The sequence below is a fragment of the Oncorhynchus kisutch genome, linkage group LG13, assembly GCF_002021735.2.
Source record: "Oncorhynchus kisutch isolate 150728-3 linkage group LG13, Okis_V2, whole genome shotgun sequence".
Classification (NCBI taxonomy): Eukaryota; Metazoa; Chordata; class Actinopteri; order Salmoniformes; family Salmonidae; genus Oncorhynchus; species Oncorhynchus kisutch.
This window is the reverse complement of record NC_034186.2, coordinates 55,024,551-55,049,324: the sequence shown is the minus strand read 5'-3', so window position 1 is coordinate 55,049,324 and position 24,774 is coordinate 55,024,551. Positions and strand designations below refer to the sequence as shown.

Genomic DNA, 24,774 nt, shown 5'->3' with positions numbered 1-24,774 from the left:
ATGTCTCAGCAAGTCACAATGGTAATCTTGTAAATAGCAGGTTTCAAAATGCACATGTTTCTCTGTGGCGCCCTCCGGTCTTTCATGTCACTGTGAACTTATACTTCAATGATTCGGTATCAGCAAGCTCAGGTAAAGCATGACTTCAAAGGGATATTCCAGCCCGAGTGAATGGATCCATGCGGCAAATGGCAACAAAGTTCTCCTTGAGCCAGCTCTGCAGAGAGAGTTTTTGTATTCTCAGGATTAGTTGTATGAATCTAGTCTATCAACTGACACAGTGTCTTTGAATAATAGGACTCAAACAAGAGTAATGTAGTTTTACATGTTTTATTTAAAACTTTAAAATCATATAACCCATACAGCAAACTGTACAATTGAATTATTCACAGTGTTAAAAAGAAAATAACGCAATAGCCTCTCTATGATTTTGTATTTCCCCATGTTTTACCTGGTTATTCTAATAATGGTATTCTCTTAACACATACAGTTATTAGGTAAACAGAAAATGTTCCAAAACGTTACAAAAAACTATATTCATAGAAATTCTGCATGTCCACAAAGAAAACCCCGGTCGGCACCAACATATCAATCCTATTGTTTGAGAGGTTTCTTGTCAAACGATAGAAGTAGACAATTCATCTCAACTCAACTCATAACAAAACATAAATAAATACCTAGCGCTGTGACTGTTTGTTTGCTTAATAAAGTGTAACTCATAGCAAATACTGCACATGTTATGTTATTTTTCTCTTTATTTTTCTCTTAAATGTCATAAAATGTTGAAAAATAACTGAATTCACATTTTGCTATAAAAAATACAGTATGCTTCATAATTGGGATTGATTGAATTAACTGAACTCAAATCTTGGTAGTAAATGTAAATAGTTTTATTAATGGATCACTGATGTCCATTTTCACCCCAATTATTTCAGCGAGTATATGGATTAACATAAAAAGCACTAAAGTAACTTGTGTTTGCAGTCAAAGGAGAATTCAACTGGAAGCCAGTCTAACGTGTAGTGTAACAACCAGTCTTTGCCCAACTGCATCATGGGTTTCAAAAGAGAAGAAAAGAGCCAGCTAGATCATACAAAATCTATTCTAAAGAAGTTTCCTCTACAGTTTTGGGGAATTCAATATTACAACGTCACATACACCTCATATCAATATATTAGGTGCGATAAAATAAGATTTACATATAATATTCTACTCTTGATGATCATAATCCAATATAATATATTATAATCCATTCCAATCGAATAAATTAATATGGAGGTTTGGGAAGTGGGAGTGGGGTACAGGTTAAAGTGGCATATGAAACCTAATTTAAATTAAGAAATTGTGTTTGGCTGAGAGCAAAAATGTATGCATTTACCTGTAAAAATTTAGCAAAATACATTTTCTCCTGTTCATCTTATCTACATATACTCTACTTTGCAGAAGGGAGTTGATTAACATTTATACAATGAGTTTCTACCAATCCAATCATAAGTCACACAGATTTAAGTTCCCTTGAATCTTTACATTGTTAATGTTGAAACAAAGGAACCCAAGATAGTTTGTCTTTTTTATCAATATTGTAAACCTCACAGAGGTATGCCGTCTGTTCAGCTCCCTATTCCGGCAGCTCACATATAGACTCCTAGCATCCTACAGCTCAATACTCATTGTAGATATACAGTTTATAGGCATTCCAGACAACACAAACCCAGAAAACCCAAACTTCAGATCTTCCATCTGTTTGTTCATCTCATCATCTGAGCATGATAATGATTCATTTAATGATATCTATCTCTAGTGCACAGAATGAAAATCAAATGCAAAAACCAAAAGGGTCTCATCAGCCACTCAGAGCTAGATAGCCTATCTCATTTCCGTAATGGTAGCGTAGCGTTCGGTAACGCTGCCACAAAGCTTTAATATCGGCCCTGCAATATGAATAAGCAAAATAATTTGCGTGTCCCGGGGACATTCACTCTTGCCGTGGCCACAAAGTAAACACACGCAGAAGGAATAGTATGTAGTACCATTGAAAATGATGACAGCATTTGTTTCTTACTCATAAGGTCCCTTGTCCAATGTCCTCCGCCCAACACAATACAAAACCTAGTCATTTACAATCACCTGCAATTGCAGAACTAAAACCAAATAGCTTAAAACAGTGACTATGCAGCCTGTACATCTGTACTGTGCTCTCTGCATTTCTTTCATGACACTGATATTACTAGATTAGAGTATCTGTTTAGCAGCCAGAAGGTAATTCATTGCAAGCAGCAAGAGCAATTCAATGGACGCTGTGCTATTATAACATGGCTATTTCTGAGGGGCCTTGGCTGATTGCCCTCTGAAAATGTTATATTGCCATTGTTTTTTTTTTAACAACACAAAGCCAATGCAGACAGATTTCTCTGAAATATTTATTAAGTGGACATTGGCAGATATAACCAACTAGAGATAGCCAGATAGCTAGGCTAGCTTGGCTAATTGGTTAACTAACTATCTGACTATAACCCTAACCATAACCCTTCAAACATGAACGGTATGATTGGGTTTAACATAACCATAAACATGTTGTGCTTTTATGAGGAAATAAATTCAGTTTATACCCCTAAATCGTACAGTTGTTCAACATGTACATATCAAAAAAGGTAATGAGACCAGGTAGTTATTTTAGAGGACAATATAGACTAGTGGTGCAACAAGTATAAGGGGGTTCATGTCCATTTATCATTGGTAGCCAAATTAGAGTAAACTTGAAGTGTCATGTACTTGCATTTTGGTACATGAATACATTGAATCAAATCAGTCCTCATTCATTATCCCAAGAGTATTGTATATTTGTTTGTTTGATTAAAAGTTATTATATCTGATAGGAACACATCACCCTGTGTTGTAAAGAGGAAAAAGGCCATGGATATTACTCTCTAACATAGTCTAATTTAGACATTTTGGAACAGTATCTCATGAGCAGTCACATCCAATGTTTAGTTTTATTTTATGGGCAGATCTTTGGAAATTGGCTAGCTCATTGTTCTTATTTTTTTTTCACGGACAAGATTATCTTAATGTCCACAAAACATACGTCTGTAAATAATGTGGTGAAGCACAAACAAATAGGGCCCTACATTGTGTTTAGTCACAATAACAAAATGGCACAATATGGGGAAACGTAATTTATTACCAATAAATCAAGGTCTCCCCATTAACCTCAGGATAGCTTCAGTGATGTCAACTCTCTCTCGTTGAACAGTCATTTTTCGTCAATTAAAGATCTGCAAACCAAGTTCACTGAGTGACTAATGCTCTCTCTTACTGTGGGATTTGCTCACTGTTGGGATTCCATTGCTGTCATCTGTATGTACTAAGGACGTGTTTCTTCTAGTGGAATTATAGAAGTCCGGTGGTCCAAGCCATGTGTTTAAAAACGCCTCCCACAAAATAGACGGTGACTCAAAGAGAGCAAATCAAAGACTCAATGTTATGTCTGTACAAGGTTTGAGGTAACATAATTTTCTGCTGTCAAAGGACCTACAGACAAGATAAAAAAGAATCAGTCAGAACTTTGACTTTGAATGATCATGATGTGCTATGTGTGACATAATTGATCTCCCATCAAAACCTAATTTCCCATGTCTGTCTGTAGTTCTTTTATTGCCATGCTCAATGAAGCCAACTCTGTCTTTATGCCATTTGTCCAATAAAAAGGTTGAATCATTGTTGTCAATCAAGGATTCCTTGGTGAGTGTATTTTTGTGTTACGTACGTAAACATCGGACTTGAATACAGATTATTTGGAGATGTTGTTTCCTTTTCCAGGTACGGTTCTTCTTCTCCTCCACCTCACTCTCTCTCTTTTGGAATACATGGGTGAACGCTGTCATACCTGTGTCGCCGATGCTGCCATTTTGATAGTACCATGTTGAGTTAGTGTTCCATGTTTCGTTAGTGTCCCTATGTCGCTGTGGTTGATGGTGAATCTGGTAATCCCCTCGATTCCATTGTCCCAGGTTTCGGGACCAATCACGCCCTCCACATTGCCCAGGAGGCTCTTTCTCTGGGAGGCGCAAACCGTCACGGGAACACGGGGGTCATCCCAGTGTTGCAGCTCATGTTGTCCTTTCCCGGGAGTCGTCGGTCGTTGAACGTGTGCATGTTGATCACTGCATCCGTCTTGACCATGACCGGGACCTGGTGGTGGTGTTTGTGTTTCACACGCCTCCCGCAGGTGAACGACTGTCTGATCTCGTCCACCATGGCACTGCAGAAAGACCTCTGGGCGAAAAGGGCGAGGAGGAGGGGAGAGAAGGGGGGGGGGGGGGATGGGGGGTAAATGCCTTAGCTTTAAATGGTTCTGAGAGCAAAGAGTGTCAACAATCAAAAGTACAAAACACATTAACCACAAAACAGTCATGTATGTTGTTCTTCTCCCATCGCTGACAGCCATGTCAAACTGCAACCCCCACCACACGCAAACCCACGCAATGTGCACTGTTCCTGCTCTGTCAGATAGATTGAACACAGAGCCGTATTCTTACCCCATTAACTATACAAGAATGCTTGACACAACCCGCTTAGTTGCATAACTCCAATCTGCGATTTACAACTTGAGTTTCATGGTATTCTGACATCTGCAATGACTAATAACAGATTAATTCGGCATGCTCCAATTTACAATTATGCCTGATAAAAATGTTCTATTTTATGGCCAAATAGCACAGGGATTATTTGAGGGAATGCAAATCCCTTTAATAAAAGGAACTAAAATGGACAGAGTGCAGCTTGAATTTAAAAGTTGTTTTCATATTGTCAGACATGAGCACAGTTAGGCAAGTTGAATAATGGAAGTGAAGGATCTAAAATTAACCAGTACAAATACTGTACATCATGCAAACAATGTCATCCATAAAATAATCACATCAAGTACATAAATTATTGATCAACAATCTTGAATCACATTCATGGGTTTAATATCTACCTGCTCACGTTTCGCCGTCTTCCTTAGCTTGTATATGAATTCGGCTATAGCCACAAAGACGGAGAGAACCAGGCCAGACGCCAGCACTATAAAGATCCCTCCCAAATTCTGAATGCCCATGGGGCCGGCTTTCTCACGGCGCTCTTCGTCCAGACAGCTGCTGCCGCTCCACCACTTCTCCTTGAGCATGTGCAGACGGCCATCCTCCAGAATGCTCAGGATGGCGATGGTCACTTTGTCCCGGTATGGAGAGCCTGTAAGGCAAGCAACAGGTCTGCTTAAGTCTGGTTGTACAATAAGACAAACCACTAACTGGACCTCGCTGAAGAGGCCACAGGGGTGTTTTCACAACACATGGCTTAAATGTGTATGTTGTCATTGCATATTAATATGCATTCAAAAGTTTGGACACCTACTCAATTCAAGGGTTTTTCTTTATTTTTGAGCATGAACAAGGAAAGAAATTCCACAAATTAACTTAAGGCACAACTGTTAATTGAAACGCATTCCAGGTGACTACTTCATTTTTTGGATACTACACGATTCCATATGTGTTATTTCATAGTGTTGATGTCTTCACTATTATTCTACAATGTAGAAAATAGTAAAAATAAAGAAAAACTCTGGAATGAGTAGGTGTGTCAACTTTTGACTGGTAAATCAAATCAAAAGTTATTGGTTGCGTACACAGTTTTTCAGAAGTTATCGCAGGTGCAGTGAAATGCTTATGTTTCTAGCTTCAATAGTGCAGCAAAAATTTTACAATACACACATTGTCCAGAAATGACAAAATAACAAGAGTAAAATACAATAGCAGTTCATCAAAATGCTCTGCATCGAAAGCACAGATATAGAATGAATGTGTTATTTGTTTGTCCAGCTCGAGAGGACCACCTCCTACCAATATATCAGTGGGGGATGGTGCTTGTTGCAGGAGTTATGGAGAGCTTGAGAGTATTCATACCATCAACGACATATTTTATCTATTAAAACTTCTTGACATTGAGCAAATGTAGGCTAATGCGATTAGCACGAGGTTGTAAGTAAAAAGAACATTTCCCAGGACATAGACATATCTGATATTGTCAGAAAGCTTAAATTCTTGTTAATCTAACTGCACTGTCTAATTTACAGTAGCTATTACAGCGAAATAATACCATGCTATTGTTTGAGGAAAGTGCACAATTTTGAACATTAATAAACAAATTAGGCACATTTGGGCAGTCTTGATACAACATTTTGAACAGAAATACAATGGTTCATTGGATCAGTCTAAAACTTTGCACATACATTGATGCCATCTAGTGGCCAAAAACTAAAATTGCACCTGGGCTGGAATAATACATTATGGAATTTGTCTTGCTTTTCAAAGTTGATGGTACAAAAAAATTAATGTTGAATTGATTCCTTTCAAATGGTACCAAGAATATGCATATCTTTGCTTCAGGACCTGAGCTACGGGCAGTTAGATTTGGGTATGTCATTTTAGGCGAAAATTGCAAAAAAGGGGCTAATCCTTAAGAATGACAGATTTTGTTACATCTTACCCATGGGAGTGCCTATTCCATAGCCTTTGCTGTCAATGACGCCTCCAACCTGGGTGAGGTTGCAGTTCCGCTGGGTAATGTAATCAATTGTGGTGGACTCCATGAGCAAGGCATAGTCAGACTTCAGAACCCTCTGGATGCCGTCCTCAATGGACTTGACCAACGACGTACTCTGTTTACTACTCATAAAAGCCCACATCTTCTCAAAAGTAGACACCTTTGATTTCTGGGGAAGAATTGAAAGTACAATCAATGTTGAACCTCAGCTTGTGCATTACACCTGGTCAAAGGGGTATTGAGTCTAAACAGTACTTTAATTTTTTTTTAACATGTTTTCTACCGTGTGTTGATCCCATTGCACATATAGCCCCCATCTTTGTAGCACATAGTATTGGTGTTGAAAATAATCTGTCAATCTTGAGCACCTATCATGCTGTTATTATCCTTTTCCCGCACTTCTCCATCTCGAGGTATGTAAATGCAGGAATAAAGGAACATATTGGAGCCTTGAGCTCCAAGAAAAGGAAAAAACTGTGCAATGCCACTTTAACATTCACAGCTTTCAGGTACTGTATCTACTTTGACACTTCTATACTTTCATACATCTATTTATTTATTTTATATAAGAAGTGACTTGTGCCACTGGATACATTCATTTAGTATGGGTAGGTAATGTACATCTATTTTCATCCACAGGAAATAAGAAAAAAGTCTGGATTAATTGAGTTCCTCTCTATTAGCCTTGCGTTTGTCTATGTGATATTTCCTGCTATTTGACAAGGGGTCAAATGTTATTCCATACCTAATTTGAGATAATGACTGTCTCATCACCATAGTCATTTGAAAATATGTAGGATGTCAAAGCTCTTTAGTTACTTAATTCCTGCATTGGCGGTTAAGATGTGAAAAACTTTATTTATAGGTGCAGGTGACACACATGCAGTACATCTGATTGTCAAGATAGCATAGTGCGCCAGAGATTACAGTGCAAAGATTTACTTTGCCCTACAGTGCCATTCCATGCAGTGTGATTTGACAAATCTACAGCTACTCCCCGACCTCTTCAGTATTTATCAGCTCCCTCATCCGCTTCAGTCGAGCTCGTTAGCCCTCTCAGTGATAACGAGAAGGGCACTTGAGCTCTGCAATTGATGAGGTAATTATAGACACCTGTGTCTCCTCTGACTAATAACAATGCAATCATATCTGTCACTAATCAAAGTATACACGCTCAAGGAGTAAAATCTACTTTTTACTGTGCCGAGAACTTACAGCAAGTTCTTGACTAATTGTCAATAATCTTTCATTTCGAGAAGGTTCAAATAGATGGGTATAGCTCAGGGTAGACAGGCAGCCATCAGGAACTAAAGGCCCTGATGAGTAGATGATTAGTAGGATAAGGTTTCAGTAGGGGCTGGAGCAAAAGCCTGAACACTCAGTAGCTCTCCAGGAGGAGGGTTGGCCACCCCTGGTTTACACCATAGCCAGTAGTTCCAATGGATAGGCAACTGATGACTCTAATTTGGTATAATCACAAATTCTAGTTACTCCATGGACCATGCCTAATCCCTCATTGAACTCCATGTTAATCAAACCTTATGGAATAGAACGGGTACTAATGTGCTCTTTCTCCCCTAGTGGATTTTTTGGTGGTCACAGGAAATCTTTATGTGGGTGAAAATTCTATTGGTGGATATTCTGACCGGGTCATAGAGCAGCTGAGAAATTATAATAATATTTGTCACACACTTTTCAAAAAAACAAAGTGCCAAAAAATATAATATGAATAAACCAAAATAAAGGAAATAGGGCTGACGGAAATAGCAAATGGGCCAGAGAGAAGTCAACTAAAATACATCCTCAATTATATTGTCAGGGCAGGGGAAAATCCTAAGATATACTCTTTAGCAGAGGCACACATATTAGGTATTTATGAACTATTCAATAGAGAATATTTGAAAGTGTTAAAATTGGACAATCACCGTGGGTAAAATAATCTGTTTTACTTGCTATTGTGTGCCATAAACACATGAGCTTTTCCCTTGTCCATGAAACATGTTCCAGAGAACTGTGTCCAATGTTTTCCATTTCTTACACAAAAACAGCAAACCCTTACGTGTTATTCAGCACCACAGTAACAGCATCTGAGTCGAAACTCAAAATAATAAAATAAAGTTGAGAACACTGCAAAAGCTGAAACTTTGGAATAAAACAATTGTTTTGGGAGGATCCCATAAAACAACGTGGAGAAGTGGAGAACTTGCTTTTGCAGTGGGAATTAAGATCTAACTGGAAATAAAAAAATATATTTAAAAAATTATTTTGTGAAATAATATGATTATTTATTTTATTTTATTGAGAAGCATACTGTATATAAAAAGTACTGATGCAGCATCAGTTTTATGACAATATAACTGTGTTTTTTTTGTACTCAGTGTGCTTCAATCAATGAATGGGGCCGTATTCAAACTACTTAAAAAGACTGGAGAAATTAAATGAAGAGATTTAATTCTGTTCTTTTCGGATAACATTCTTGGCAGATTGTTTATTTAACATGAGTAATGAAATCAACATGAAACAAAGCACAACTCAAAACCAAAGCAAAGACAGACCACGTCTTTTAAGATGCATACCTTGAAGAAAGACATGGTGGCACTGTCTTTGACCACACCATACTCAATCTTGGTCTGCTTGGCGATGTCGTCGGCAGAGTCCACGGGCGACTCCATGCGCTCCACGGTGAGGAAGGCGGCCAGGTTGGCCGTGTAGGAGGAGATGATGATGAGGGTGAAGAACCACCAGATGCCTCCGATAATCCTGGTGGACAGGGCTTTGGGCATCAGCTCAGAGCCTGGATGGCAGACAGGGTGAGGGAGAACAACGGTCATCTTACAGATACACTGTAGTATTCAGTCGCCAATTGTTTAGCTCACATTTTGGCTTGAATTTTGGCTGTAGGGTTCATATACATATTCCATGATATATTCGGTCATTTCCAGACAATATTTCTGTCCATTTAGGGGACCCATTTGAACTCAGGAGTACCCCCAGAGGTAAAAGTTTAGTGTAGCCCCTGTAATGGAGACATTTGACATCACATATGCATCTTCTTTATGTACGACTGTTACAGAATATAACAAACACAATGGTTATGTGGTTGCTTTTTCACATAAGGTGATCAATGGAACACACATACTGTACACTCTTGGTCTTACTCAAATTCTCAGATGGAAAACAACTAAAGGGGCATATCTATGTACCTGGCAGCCTTATATTTTAATTTGACTACAATTAGCTGGCTATGAAGAAAGTGGATGAGCAGAACATTTTGGGGGCGATCCCAAAATCTAATGCCAGATACAGAGGATTCCTGTATCCAAACAAACCCTCAGTCTAGGCTGAGAGTTCATTTTAAAATAATGGTCATGTTCCAAGCTGACAATATTCCAGTTGTGTTGCATGCACCATCCAATGGTTGTGTGCAAGTAATCGACTGCAGAGTCAGCTATCTGATTGCTATACCATATGATGATGTTAGTTGAAATGTTAAACACCTATACGTGCATTGTAAGATATCAGAGTCAGGTTAGAATCAGGTTTATTGTCGTACAAGAGGAGAATCCTAGCACAGCTCACACATGAACGCAAGAAGCAAAAAGGCAGACATAAATAATACCCCCCCCCCTCCGTCCCTTCACCTGCCCATAGAGTTGTTCATTTTAGTGATAGCCCCCAGGATGAAACTCCTCCCGAAGGGCGTGGTGCGACACTTCATTGTCCAGTATCTCCGACTTGTCAGTAGACGATCAAAGCAGTAATGGAGTGGGTGGTCTGGGCTGGAGATCTGGCATGCATCTGCAATGTAGTCAGCCTGGAACGCGGCCTCTGATTCCACCAAGCTTAACTTATTTTGGCTGGGGGGCAGTATTGAGTAGCTTGGATGAATAAGGTGCCCAAAGTAAATGGCCTGCTCCTCAGTCTCAGTTGCTAATATAGGCATATTATTATTAGTATTGGATAGAAAACACTCTGACGTTTCTAAAACAGTTTGAATGATGTCTGTGAGTATAACAGAACTCATATGGCAGGCAAAAACCTGAGGAGAAATCAAAACCGGAAGTGAGAAATCTGAGGTTGGTATGTATTCAACACAGTTCCCATTGAAATCCCTTGAGATATTAATGAAGTTGCACTTCCTAGGGCTTCCACTAGATGTCAACCGTCTATAGAAATTGGAATGAGGCTTCTACTGTGTTGTGGGACTGAATGACAGCCGAATAAATCATGTGTCTGGCAGTCAGCCATTTCATGGTCATGCGCATTTCACATGATAGTGACCTGCGATCCATGGCTCCTCAAGACAAAGGAATACTCCGGTTGGAACTTTATTGAAGATTAATGATAAAAACATCCTAATGATTGATTCTGTACTTATTTTGAAATGTTTCTTCGACCTGTAATATCACTTTTTGAAGTTTTTGTCCGGCGTAACACTGACCAGAACGAGCGTTTGGATATGTATACCAAACGCGCTAACAAAAGTAGCTAATTGGACATAAATAACAGACATTATCGAACAAATCAATTATTTATTGTGGACCTGGGATTCCTGGGAGTGCATTCTCATGAAGATCATCAAAGGTAACGGTATATTTAGCATGTAATTTATGGTTTATGTTGACTACAACATGGCGGCTATTTTGACTTGATTGTTCTGAGCGCCGTCTTAGATTATTGCATGGGTTGCTTTTTCCGTAAAGTTATTTTGAAATCTGACACAGCGGTTGCATTTAAGGACAGGTATATCTATAATTCCATGTGTATAACTTGTATTATCATCTACATTTATGATGAGAATTTCTGTTGAATCGATGTGGCTATGCAAAATCACTGGATGATTTTGGAACTAGTGAATGTAACGCGCCAATGTGAACTCAGATTTTTTTTATATAAATATGAACTTTATCAAACAAAACATACATGTATTGTGTAACATGAAGTCCTATGAGTGTCATCTGATGAAGATCATCAAAGGTTAGTGATTCATTTTATCTCTATTTGTGCTTTTTGTGATTCCTCTCTTTGGCTGGGAAAATGGCTGTGTTTTTCTGTGGCTTGGTGGTGACCTAACATAATCGTTTGTGCTGCTTTCGCCTTAAAGCCTATTTGAAATCGGACACTGTGGTGGGATTAACAACAAGACTACCTTTAAACGGTATAAGATGTTTGAGGAATTTTAATTATGAGATTTCTGTTGTTTTGAATTTGGCGCCCGGCACTTTCACTGGCTGTTGTCATATCATCCCAAAGAAGTTTTAACAGACAGAAAGCACAAACTGATGGTTGGAATCGGTTCTGGTGTTTTTGAAATAATAAAGTGACATGCATTTGCTTCTTCGTTGTGGGGTTTCATTAAGAACCCTTCCACTTGGCATGTGTCCAATTATAATGTCACCAAGACAAAGAGGTCACATCTAAATGTTATTCTGCTCTTTCTCTGCCTTTGAAATGTTCCACCTCCTTTGCCACAGCCATATGTTCCCTGCACCCGTAAAATGGCTTGCATGGTATACATGCACTACATGCTTGCTTTTAAATGGGCTGTTGTGTCGATTTTGTGTTTTGTGTTCTTCTTTGCATGATTTTGAATTGTGTGGAGCAGTGCCTCACAAATAATGCATGCACAACATACATCCATTTGAGACAACTTACATTTGACAGGGTGAAAATGGCTTATCAGTCTCTGGACATAAATGTTCAATTACTTAGGTTGGCCAGACTGCCTCCCACAGCATTTAGTATGACATTGTGAGGTCCTCTGTCAGTTCAATTCCCATATATCTTGTTTACAATAGCTTTTTGACTACTTTATTTTCTGTCCCTGCCGACGTCTAAAACAACCTCTCCACCAGAGGTTGAGTTCAGTGCCCTCCACTACTTTACTGAGAAGATTTATGAGGGCAATTTTGAAGAGTAACCACCCCACTGAGAGGAGGTAAAGTGGTCAGCTTTTTAACCTTCCTTACCCAATTTGATTGGATTTGTCCTTTGTAATTTGACAGCCTTACACGGTGGCAAACAAGGCCAGTATTGTAACACTCCAAGGTAAGAACTATCACTTAAGTGTAGGAGGACACTCAGCTCAGCAGTCAAACTGGTAAGGAACTGGAACAACTGGTAGCCCAATTGGATTCCAGGCCATAAAATGCTGTTGTCAGCTGTTGTCGCACGGCACCGAAAACACTCAAATAAATACTAAAAACAGATTGGTCATACAGTGCTGCCGAGGAAATAAAAACCTTGTCAATGCACTACGCATCTCATTGAAGAAGGACTTCATGTCTTCTAAGCCAAATAAGTATAAATGTCCTTTCAGAGCAGAAGATAATGACGCAATTCCAGTCAACAAAGCAACACAATCTGTGTGACTGCAGGGCTGCTGCAGCTAGAATGGCTAGGTGCTGACGTCATAGTTTCAAGTTGTAATGTCATGTGCACAAGTACAGTGTAAGGCCTTGCAAAACACTATGACAAAACATTCAAATATAAAGTATGTTACATAATGGGGATGTGACTAAATACACACTACGGTAAAATGGCAATTTTATTGAGAAAGGTATTAGGCTCAGGGATGCTGAATGAATTAAGGACATTTATTTTTTGTGTAAAAGCACCAGTTGGCAACCCATCCCTTATGGGATTAATTGACACAAACAAACATTACAATAATTCACGGTGATGATTCTTGATGCTTGTAATATTACATACAGTAGTAACATTTGTTGTGATCCACCTGTGTGAAATTCGTGTGTTTACAGTACCGTCTATCACCCATAATGCAATATACGACTAGCAAAAAGCATTCACAACTACTCATGGCTCCTTATAACAGCCTTGACAAAAGCACACATGCTTAAGAGTTATATTCTCTGTGGATTTAGAAGCACTGAGTACTATTAAATGCAATGCCCTGGCTTTCTCCCCAAGTTATTTTCCCCACAAGCAAAGATTCAATTTAACATCAGGGAGGCACCTCTTCCCGTGAGAATCATTACCTGAACTTAACATTCTCTCCTTCGTGGCAACATCACATAAACACACGCTCTCTACACCAGAGGCTGTTACTGCTCATTAATCTCTTTTAAAAACTGAACGTCATAAAAAACTTTAAAAAAAATCCAAATTGAGAAACTCTCTTCTCCATATCGGGATAAGATAACTAACACCGATAAGGTCAAAACAATGCCCCATGACTATAAATGCAATATTTCGTATAGCTTATGTTACTTACACATTTTGCATATCAATATAGCAACTTATTTTCATGTTTCACCCGTTTCGCAACACGTCAGACACTGTTTGCCATGAGCAAAGCCTCACACGGCCCAGGGCATGCCTCTTTTGAAGCATGCAAGGTCTGCTTTTACACCTCTCCATTTTGTGTATTCTTGTTTTGTATGACACCTCACTCCTACAGACAAGCTGGCAGGATTTTGATTTATTAGGCTGTTCTTCCTCTTCCAAACATAGCCATTTGCATTTTAAACATGTCAGTGAAATGGCTTCTACCTCAGCAACTGTCGGTGAGTTTGGCTGCAGAGCATAAGGTGTCTGGTTTGTATAACAAAATGGACCCCTTTGGATACATATTTGGTCCATTTGTATCAGGGCAGAACACATAGCACTTTTTGCACTTTCCACTGGCACACTATTGTATTCTTTCCAGCATGGAATTAAATGAAGTATATTTCTCCCGCTCAATGGTTTTTCCTTTTAATGGTTTGAGTGTGAGTACCTGCTGAACTGCATGGTCATTTTTTCTCTCACACACCAGCCACCATGGCCAGTCCGCCTCTGGTTACAGAACACATAGGTGCCACAATTACTCAATACTAGTCCATCTAAACACAGATAAACATGCGCAGGCAGCACATGGTGCTCCAGGGTGAGCACTATGTTATTGCTGCATTGATAAATTACATGATCAATCGATTAGATAGTATAAAGGTTTGCTATGAGGAGATGGATAAAAAAACGCATTTCAGTGGGTATGTCTTCCAGAGAATCAATGTTTGACCTACTTTTTTAGTTAACTGCAAATGATGCAGGTTATTACATTTTTTTCACTTCGTCATAGGGAACTAAGTTAAATTGGGAAAAGGCAACATGTTTAAAGAGTAGTTGTAACTTGCTAACGTAATTGTTCTAAGCGATTCCAGACCACGTTAGCGCTATGATCTTAAAGGGATAGTTCACTCAAATTCCAAAAGTAGATATCCTTTTGATTTTGTTATCCTTGCTACTGTCACCAAATGCATTTTTCTTTTGCGCTTGTGTCCAAAGAACAATGCAAGTCAATATCCCAGATAAAATCATTTTCCGTGTTTGATGTCCAAATCATTTTAAAATAACTGTATAGAGTTTAAATTAAAAAAAATTAAATAAAAAACATTTTAGACACTTTGGGATGATTTGGCAATGAAACGTCTATCTATCAAGGAAGGTTATACTCATAATGCAAGTGGACTTCAGCGAACCACCTCCGGTACACTTTACTTTCTGTGACCTAGTTAACTCTTAGACCATTTTGCTGTGTCGAAGTAAAATATCCTGTTGTATAGTAATGTAATCTTGGGGAACAACATTAACCTGCTTACAGGAGGACAGTATCAAAGGAACAATATTCTTTAATTATTTATTCAATATTATTTAAAGTTTTAAGTTCAAGATTCAAGACCTACCATCCCAATGACAAAGGACCATCAGTCTTGTTCAAAGATGAATCAACAACTTTCTTCTGTTTTGCTCGTTCCTCTCCTCCCTTTCATATTTTACTGTTAGCCTCCACTCACAATGCAAATTGTCAGAGATACCATGCAGCTACGCGGGAGAGCTGCCGGAGGAGCACAGCTTTTGTGCTTAATGGATTGCCGCATTTGCTCTCCTTACCGGCAGAGATCCACCGTCGAGCCTTGTCGAGCCTCCCTAATTTGTCTTGTTACATTGAGGTTAAACATTTTATTAGTAGCTCTTTTTTTTAAAAAACCTCAGCTGACTTCATTACGTCAAAGCATTTATGGGGCTCCATTTGCTTACGAATGTCTTCAAGGGTGGACGAGACGACCGCATTAGCTTGGTGTTGCCGGGATATCCTTCCCCTCAACCTTCCTCAGATTCGTGTAAGCTTACACAGAAGGTGGGTATTTATTTTTTGGGGGTTGGGGAAAGACTAAAGCTAACAGTCTGCTCTAGCATAAGAAAGATGCTGAGAATTGACATACTTTCATATTGACAATAAAGGACAATAATGGCACTACTCCAGCACCATAAAAGGCCCAAGTGTCATTTAACAAAATGTAATTTGTCCCGAGAGCTGAGCTGTGTGGGGGGTATATATTTTGACAATGGGTCTTTGGTACAAGGACTCGGGAAACACAACAATATAAACGTCAACCTTGTGGCCATAGCCAATGCCAGCGAGGAGTGACAGCTGGCATTTGTCAGACACGTTCACCAACTTACCCTTTCGTCCCAAAACACAAACAGCTGTGTTATGGGGAAACAAATGCAACCGTGTTTTCTGTCTTTTACCTGCCACATTCTGACAGGTGTCTGACACCTACTCCTGTTTCTATGAGCAGGCAGGGAGGTGACAACAGCTTTCTTTTGTAATGTACGTCTGAGCTGCAGTTGTTCCTGACAGGCAAGTGTATTCTAAAACAATGGAAATTAGGTAGCTTGTCAGTTAAAGAGGTGAAGAGAGGGAGGGAGAGGGAGGGTGGCTGTGCAGAGGAGGAAGGGAGTGGAGGGGGGACTGTTGCTCTTGACAGGTGAAAGAGGGAATAAGCTAGGCTATACCATACCTTGCTGCATGAGGGAGCCCACACCGAACCAGAAGCTGTTAAGGAGGGTGAAGTTGTTCTCTACCACATCGGAACCGGGATTGCAGGGATGGGCGTCATACCATTCGTATGGACTGAACCTACAGGGAGACAGGTGGAGAATGATATCAGGAACAAAGGCTCCAGTGTACCACAATTTTGGCATAATAGTGTATTGTTACTGTGGGGCTCAGTTAACCCTGATGAGGCATGGGGAAAGAGATAATGTGTATTAGAATTCAATCCCTTTCTCACCAACATCAATATCAATATAGAAATAATGGATACTCATGTAGCCCACCAATGTTTACACACAGATATTATATACAAAGAAAGAGAAAAATTAGTTTGAAGTAAAACTATGACTCAAAGCAATTTAATAATCAATGATATAATATAACTGTGTTCATATTGTAATATGGGGATGAGGGGGAGGGGGGTAATATAGGGACTTACACAGATCTGAAATATTGCTCCCAAGTTTAAATGTTTTATGCATGGGTATACCTATCTTGGATTCATTTCATGCTCTTGCCCAGTAATCCTGTGGCTTTGGGGTTTGAACCATAGTAATGCATCTCAAATTGGTTCTAATAAGACCGGAACAGAAGCTGTGCTTAATAATACATTCTAGTTCTCTGCATCGAAGGCCTCTCCGCTGGATAGAGCACTCCTGATGTGTCCTTGAGCCTAGCACTTAACCTGAATTTCGCCTGACAAAAACCACCCATGAAGTGTTAGCCTACAGTGTCCCTAAAGAACTGTTCAACCGTGGGCACAAATTACGGGTTGCACAAGGAGCCATATGGCTTTTTACTCACTATACAAACAAAAGACAAGCTGTAAAGACGTCCACATGTATTGTTTTCAGTAAATTGATTGTTTGTGGTACATTTGACATAGCATTTGTCAGCTGTGTTAACGTGCTCTTATGTGTCCTTTGACGATGGCTGTCTGTCAACCCTGTTCAAATCAAAAAGGTTTTTCCGTACCTTTATACATCTCTGTGCTCAAAAGGTAGCTAACTGTCCACCAAAAATGCACTTTCCGGACGACAGATATTGAAATATCATGTGATAGAACGTGAGGCAATGCTGGAAATGTAGTAGAATAATACCTGCGAAGCCCGTGGATCCACATACTCTGCCATTCAGTGTCTTTTCAAAGTGCTGCACACCGTAAATCCTTTTAATATCGATGAAACAGTCACTTTTTTAAAGGCAGATGGCGAGATAACACATGGTAAATGTCAGTGCTTTCCCTTCCTGAAATTCATTTGGAAAATGTTTCAAATACGATCTGATTTATTCAGGGTGTTTTGCTGTCAGAGGAGAGGAAGAGGAGGCTTAGATCCTTCGAAGCCAGATGGCAACTCTTCTTAAAATATCCTGCTTCTATTTACTGACTTTCGTGAAAGTTGGCCAATGAGCGGAGATAATTAGGTAACTCTTTATTTTGATAGTCCATCAGTAACATTTCAAATCTTAATATCTACTAACCCTAGCACTAAACCTAATCTGAACCCTTACCCTTATTCTAAACCTAACCCTAAACTTAGCAAGCAGCTGCTATCAACAAATAGTTTGTTGATAGGATGGTGCTCTACAGATGATCCAAATGTAATGATCCCGAAAAGTCTCTTTTCAAAAAGAAGAAACTAAATCAAGACCTTCAAAAGTTAGATGTCAAATGCCAATGATCTATTTTTACCTTGTCAGTCACTGTGACATTTATGCTGAGCGATATTTGTGGGTGAAGACCATATGCAGTGTCAATAAAGTGTCTCCCGAAACATTTGTTGTATTTAATGCAGTGGTTCCCAAACTTGTTACAGTCCCGTACCCCTTCAAACATTCAACCTCCAGCTGTGTACACACGCAAAATGTTTTTTTTTGCCACCATTGTAAGCCTGCCACACACACACACACACTATACGATACATTTATTAAACATAAGAATGAGTGTGAGTTTGTCACAACCCGGCTCGTGGGAAGTGACAAAGAGCTCTTATAGGACCAGGGCAAAATTAATAGTATAATAATAATCAATACATGTTGCTCTTTATTTAGCCATCTTACATATAAAACCTTATTTGTTCATACAAAATGGTGAATAATTCACCACAGGTTAATGAGAAGGGTGTGCTTGAAAGGATGCGCATAACTTTGCAATGTTGGGTTGTATTGGAGAGTCTCAGTCTTAAATCATTTTCCACACACAGTCTGTGCCTGTATTTAGTTTTCATGCTAGTGAGGGCCGAGAATCCACTCTCACATAGGTACGTGGTTCCAAAGGGCATCAGTGCCAAGACAAGAAACTCTGAGCGCAGCCCTTTCCAGAAATCTGGCAGTGGCTTCTGATTAAATTACATTTTCACAGAACAGCTTGTTGCAATTTCGATGAGGCTCTCTTGTTCATATATCGGTAAGTGGACTGGAGGCAGGGCATAAAAGGGATAACGAATCCAATTGTTTGTGTCGTCCGTTTCGGGAAAGTACCTGCGTAATTGCGCACCCAGCTTACTCAGGTGCTTCACTATATCACATTTGACATTGTCCGTAAGCTTGAGTTCATTTGCACACAAAAAAATCATACAATGATGGAAAGACCTGTGTGTTGTCCTTGTTAATGCAGACAGAAAAGAGCTCCAACTTCTTAAGCATAAACTCAATTTTGTCCTGAACATTGAATATAGTTGTGGGGAGTCCCTGTAATCCTAGACTCAGACCATTCAGGCGTGAAAAAGCATTACCCAGATAGGCCAGTCATGTGAGAAACTCATCATCATGCAAACGGTCAGACAAGTGAACATTATGGTCAGTAAAGAAAACATTAAGCTTGTCTCTCAAGTCAAAAAAACATGTCTATACCTTGCCCCTTGATAACCAGCACACTTCTGTATGTTGTAAAAGCGTTACATGGTTGCTGCCCATATCATTGCATAATGCAGAAAATAAATGAGAGGTCAGGGGCATTGCGTTGACAAAGTTAACCATTTTCACTGTAGTGTCAAAAATGTCTTTCAAGCTGTCAGGCATTCCCTTGGCAGCAAGAGTCTCTCAGTGGATGCTGCAGTGTAACCAAGTGGCGTCGGGAACAAGTGTTTGTATTTTCATGTTTTATTTCTAAATGCCTGTGCAAGAGTGAAGGTTTGCCACGAGAGAGTAACGGTTAATGTGATTGGATGTTAATTATTTGACTAGGCTACCTGTATTTGACATTGTGTTGTTATTTTGCTGAACGCTATATGGTTGAATTTTATTTTTGACAGTGAAACGAGGCTACTCAGGCAACAACAACAACAAAAAATCACCCAAATGTATAGCCCCGTTGGAAAATAGAAATGTACTGTTTGAAAATGTTAAGACATTGGCATTGCGCATACCCCTGGGGGAAATAGCTGATTTAATGGAACACATAGCTTTGCATCTCCATTTTCCTCCATTTAATGGGGAAGGTGTTTAAAGATGGCGGCATCCATGCACTTAATAGAAATTCATTGTTTACCAAATTCTCTGTATTGTATATTGCTCTATGTTACAATATTTTTTTATCGTCATTAGCACAGTATGTACAGTATACATGAACACAATTTTAGCAGACAATTTTAAAAACCAAAAAAGTAGATTGTGCTGACTAATGGCGCATTGAACCATGTCACGCACCGTAATTTAAAAACTAAATGGATAGTTGTAAAACCATGACGTCACATTTTAATTCCAAAATCTTTATGCACCTTCGCCACTCATTGTGTGTTTTTCATTAAATCAGGTCACACTCTAATGATGCAACAATCTCTCAAAAAAAATCAGTCCTCTAAATAGCCTGAATGAGATTCAGAAGCAAACCCTCGCCTCTCCCTCATTCTCAGCAGCTAGACAGACATAGCAGAAGCACCTGAAGCGGTAACTCAAAGAAATTGAAACTTGGCCAATGTGTTGCTATTTGAAAAGATAAGGATGACTGGGGAAAAAGTCCATTAATACACACTTGCTAGAGCGTACGTTCTTATCGACATTGGCATGGTATAGAAGAAGTCTTATTTTGTCATCTGTATTCCACTGCCCATTTTTATCTTATGGAATTTCAAAGATATACTTTCCAGGTCCTGGATAGTGTAATGCAGCATTGAAGCTTGTGATGATTTCTACCCCCCCCCCCTAGTTACATCCTTAAAGAGATGCCAGGTTTTAAGAGCACTGATAAGGCAAGTGCATACAGTATACTCTATGTTTTCTCTTTGGTACTTAGAGCATGGTTGTGTTTCATTTTTTTGTTTTCACGCTTCTGTAAGCACTCGAGTAGGTTTCCCATATTGTTGACCTATAGTCATGGACTCCAAGATGGCTGTGGCAAAGCATAAGGCTTAGCGCTTTCATTGTTCTCTTCTCATGAGTGCCTGCTCAGTGACATGGATCGTGATTGTCCAGAAAAGCTTTTTTATTTCAAAGTTGTCTGAATTGTTTTAAACTATAGACTATCAATCAGTACAAGTACGTGCCTACCTGATATTGAACACATACATTTGCCTCTTTCGTCAAAGCGTTCTGGTTTTTCTAACATCTCAAGCACCCATACATCAAACTGCTATTTGAGCCTTCTTTTGGCTCAAATCACTTCTGCTCGCTTTCTAGGCAGATCTCCAAAGAATGATGCAACAGGCAGAGATTATTTTTTAGTTATACTTATAGATCAGGGTGCTAAAACGAGCTTGTGAGCTTGTCTCAAGACATAACGGGAGAGGTTTGAGGAATGCAGCTGGCTCCTCTCAGAACCCCAAGCCTCTTCAAAAGCTCCAAATTCTCAGAACTTCCTCAAGCACCACTTTGCATTTGGAGGCACCAGGAAGCAGTGAGAAGCAGTGACAATGACCACCCAAGGCGAGGAGGATGCCTGCAAGTGGCACATGGGTTATTTTCTTTATCTCTTATGTAAAGAATGCTACAGAAAGTCTCAGGAACACATAGGGAAATATTTAAAAAATCTGAGATACTCTTCAATGATCTCAATCTATACTAATTTCATGCATTTACTAATAGGTTCAACTTGCAATGCTTTTCAATGATTTGTGGGGAATGTGGAAATGATAACAAGCAGAAGTAAATGTCATGAGAGACATTTTTTTATTATTATCACATTTCTTTCTCCAGTTATCGGCAGGTATTTATTTTTATACATTTCGAAGATGAAAGTTGTTCAAAGAAGCATTACAACTGCAGAGAAATGATACCGGAAACGCTTTGAATCGGAGAGCATAACTTCGCTGGTGGTTTGCTACTCGCATTCTTTTCCTCCAATGCTGGGCTCCACAGAGAGCCCACGCTGACATAACTGCCTTGATCACTACCCACCAGCTCACACAAAATGTTGGACTTGTACCAATTGAACATGGACCTACTGCCGAGCAGAGACCTCTCCTTATCCCCAAATGATGGAATCACTTGAGACGATCATTGACTGACTCAGTTCTGCAGAGATTCGGATTGGCCAGCCTTCTTTTGTGCACTATATCTTCCCAGATAAAACATTTCCACATAGCTGCAACCATACACAGTTGTGGGCATTAAAGCGTTAGGTTGCGCCTTGGTTTTGGCATGTTCAACATGGTGCTCTCCTAGTGAAAGACAGTGTTGTCACAGAAAATTGTACATCCCTGTACAAGTTATTTTTTTAACTAACTTTTTAGTGCCTGCAACTAACTTAGCCCTACAAGTAGAATAAACAAAATATATCACTCTCACTAAAGTTCAATAAACACAAACACACACAGACAGGCAGATCAGGAAGTAGCCAAGAAATGTCTAGGACTCACCTAGCGATGACGAAGAGGACACAGCTGACGCCTAGGTAGGCCAGCAGGATATAGACCCAGATGTCAGGGGTCATGGGGTTGAGGAAGGAGAAGAAGCCGTTGTTGGTGGTGTTGGGCTTGCGATACAGGATACTGATGCCCATGCTCATGAAGGGCTTGGAGAAGTCCACAACCTTCTCACGCAGGTAGGTAATGGTAAGAGGGGCCACAGCCAAGTCGGCTCTCTGTAGGTGAGACAAGAGAAGGAACGATCAGTCAAACGATCAGACCCTTTCGCTAGCTTTATTACCTTTGTTACCCCAAAGTCATAAGACTGCTGAATAGTTCATTAAACAGCTACCCGGACTTTGTGCTTTTCACCCCCTACCTACAGTACATGCACATAGTGCTTCAATCAATCAATCACTTAACCAAACCTCCATGTACATATTACCTCAATTAATCACCCAACTACCTCGTACCCCAGTACACTGACTCGGTACTGGTAATCCTTGTATATAGCCTGTATATAGACTCATTATTGTTCTTTTTAGTGTTCTTTTATTTTGTTACTATTTTATTTGTATATTTTTGTTCATTTTCTTAGTTTTTAACTGCATTATTGCGAAAGGACTCGTAAGTAAGCATTTCACAGTGAAGTCTACGCTTGTTGTAGATCGGCGCATGTGACTAACATTTGATTTGAGCTTCTATTGCTGGTACTTTCATTGTTCTTCAGGTATTTTTGAAAATCATAGTTCTGCATGAACCATTGTTGTTACACAAAAAGGTACATGAAACTTGAAAACCAGTTTGAGGAAAATAAAATACATTGTTAGTTTCATAACAAGTACAGTGGCTTGAGAAGTATTTACCCCCCTTGGCATTTTTATGCCTTACAACCTGGAATTAAAATAGACTTTTGGGAGGGGTTGTATCATTTGATTCACACAACATACCACTTTGAAGATGCAAAATATTTTTTATTATAAAGCAAACAATAAATAAGACCAAAAAAACGAGTGTGCATAACTATTCAACCCTACAAAGTCAAAACTTTGTAGAGCCACCTTTTGCAGCAATTACAGCTGCAAGTCTCTTGAGGTATGTCTCTACAAGCTTGACACATCTAGCCACTGGGATTTTTTCCCATTCTTCAAGGCAAAACTGCTCCAGCTCCTTCAAGTTGGATGGGTTCTGCTGGTGTACAGCAATCTTTAAGTCATACCACATATTCTCAATTGAATTGAGGTCTGGCCTTTGACTAGGCCATTCCAAGACATTTAAATGTTTCCCCTTAATCCACTAGAGTGATGTTTTAGCAGTATGCTTAGGGTCATTGTCCTGCTGGAAGGTGAACCTACATCTCAGTCTCAAATCTCTGGAAGACTGAAATAGGTTTCCCTCAAGAATTTCCCTGTATTTAGCGTCATCCATCATTCCTTCAATTCTGACCAGTTTCCCAGTCCCTGCAGATGAAAAACATCCCCACAGCATGATGCTGCCACCACCATGCTTCACTGTGGGAATGTTGTTCTTGGGGTGATGAGAGGTTTTGGGTTTGCGCCAGACATAGCATTTTCCTTGCTGGCCAAAAAGCTCAATTTTAGTTTCATCTGACCAGAGTACCCTTTTCCATTTGTTTGGGGAGTCTCCCTCATGCCTTTTAGCAAACATGTTTGCTTATTTTTTTCTTTAAGCAATGACTTTTTTCTGGCCACTCTTCCATAAAGCCCAGCTCTGTGGAGTGTAAGGCTTAAAGTGGTCCTATGGACAGATACTCCTATCTCTGCTGTGGAGCTGTGCAGCTCCTTCAGGGGTCTCTTTGTTGCCTCTCTGATTAATGCTCTCTGTGCCTTGTCCATGAGTGTTGGTGGGTGGCAGGTTTGTCTATTTAAATTACAGGTTATAATACAACAAAATAGGAAAGAAACGCCAAGGGGGATGAATACTTTTGCAAGGCACTGCATTAAGTCCTGTAACATATGACATACTTTGATCAAATAAAAGTTACGTTTAACTTTACACCAATGTAATTTCGCAGAGATCACAGGTTGCCCCCTCCAATTTTTCTCCAATCTTTTGTTGTTGTTGTTCTCTACATAAATGATGAACACCTGCCCCAATGAATCACAAGAAACAAGGCCCATTCCCACATGCTTTCCCACCAGCTTCTCCCCATGCCTCCACTATCTGGAGCCTCGTACCTTCTGACTAGCCTAATATAGCTCTCTGAGATACTGCCCTGGCAGGATCTGACGGTGAACGTTGCGGCCCATGATTTTGCATCTGGCTGCATATTCAGAAGGTCACCATTCACATTACCTACCCCCACACCTCCAACACATCAGGGTTGGACAGGAGATTAATGAAACCAGCTGCTTGGTTCACGCTTGGATAACTCCCTTCCTCGGAACCGAAGGAAACTCACAATGGGGTTTGGGCCAATCTCCTTTTCTTCCTTTTTGAGTGGTGGCAGAGGAACAGCGCTCAGTGTGCCAGCACCAGAATGTCCCTGATGGAGGTCAGTTAAATTAGGTATTAGTGTGTACATTGGCAAGTGTGGAGGATGTCTAG

General features: G+C 39.7%; 1 protein-coding gene across 1 annotated transcript in view; it reads right to left on the bottom strand.

The window, feature by feature from the left end:
* Positions 1-314: 314 nt before the first annotated feature.
* LOC109901764 (glutamate receptor ionotropic, kainate 3) overlaps positions 315-24,774 on the bottom strand; it is a 112,378-nt gene continuing 87,918 nt past the window's right edge. Inside the window, exons 11-16 of the mRNA XM_031786587.1 lie at positions 22,219-22,442; positions 16,389-16,507; positions 9,159-9,376; positions 6,526-6,751; positions 4,979-5,232; positions 315-4,275 (exon numbers count right to left, since the gene is read on the bottom strand). Coding sequence (XP_031642447.1) covers positions 4,075-4,275; positions 4,979-5,232; positions 6,526-6,751; positions 9,159-9,376; positions 16,389-16,507; positions 22,219-22,442 — 1,242 coding nt within the window. The 3' untranslated portion in view covers positions 315-4,074. The remainder of the gene's footprint in view (positions 4,276-4,978; positions 5,233-6,525; positions 6,752-9,158; positions 9,377-16,388; positions 16,508-22,218; positions 22,443-24,774) is intronic.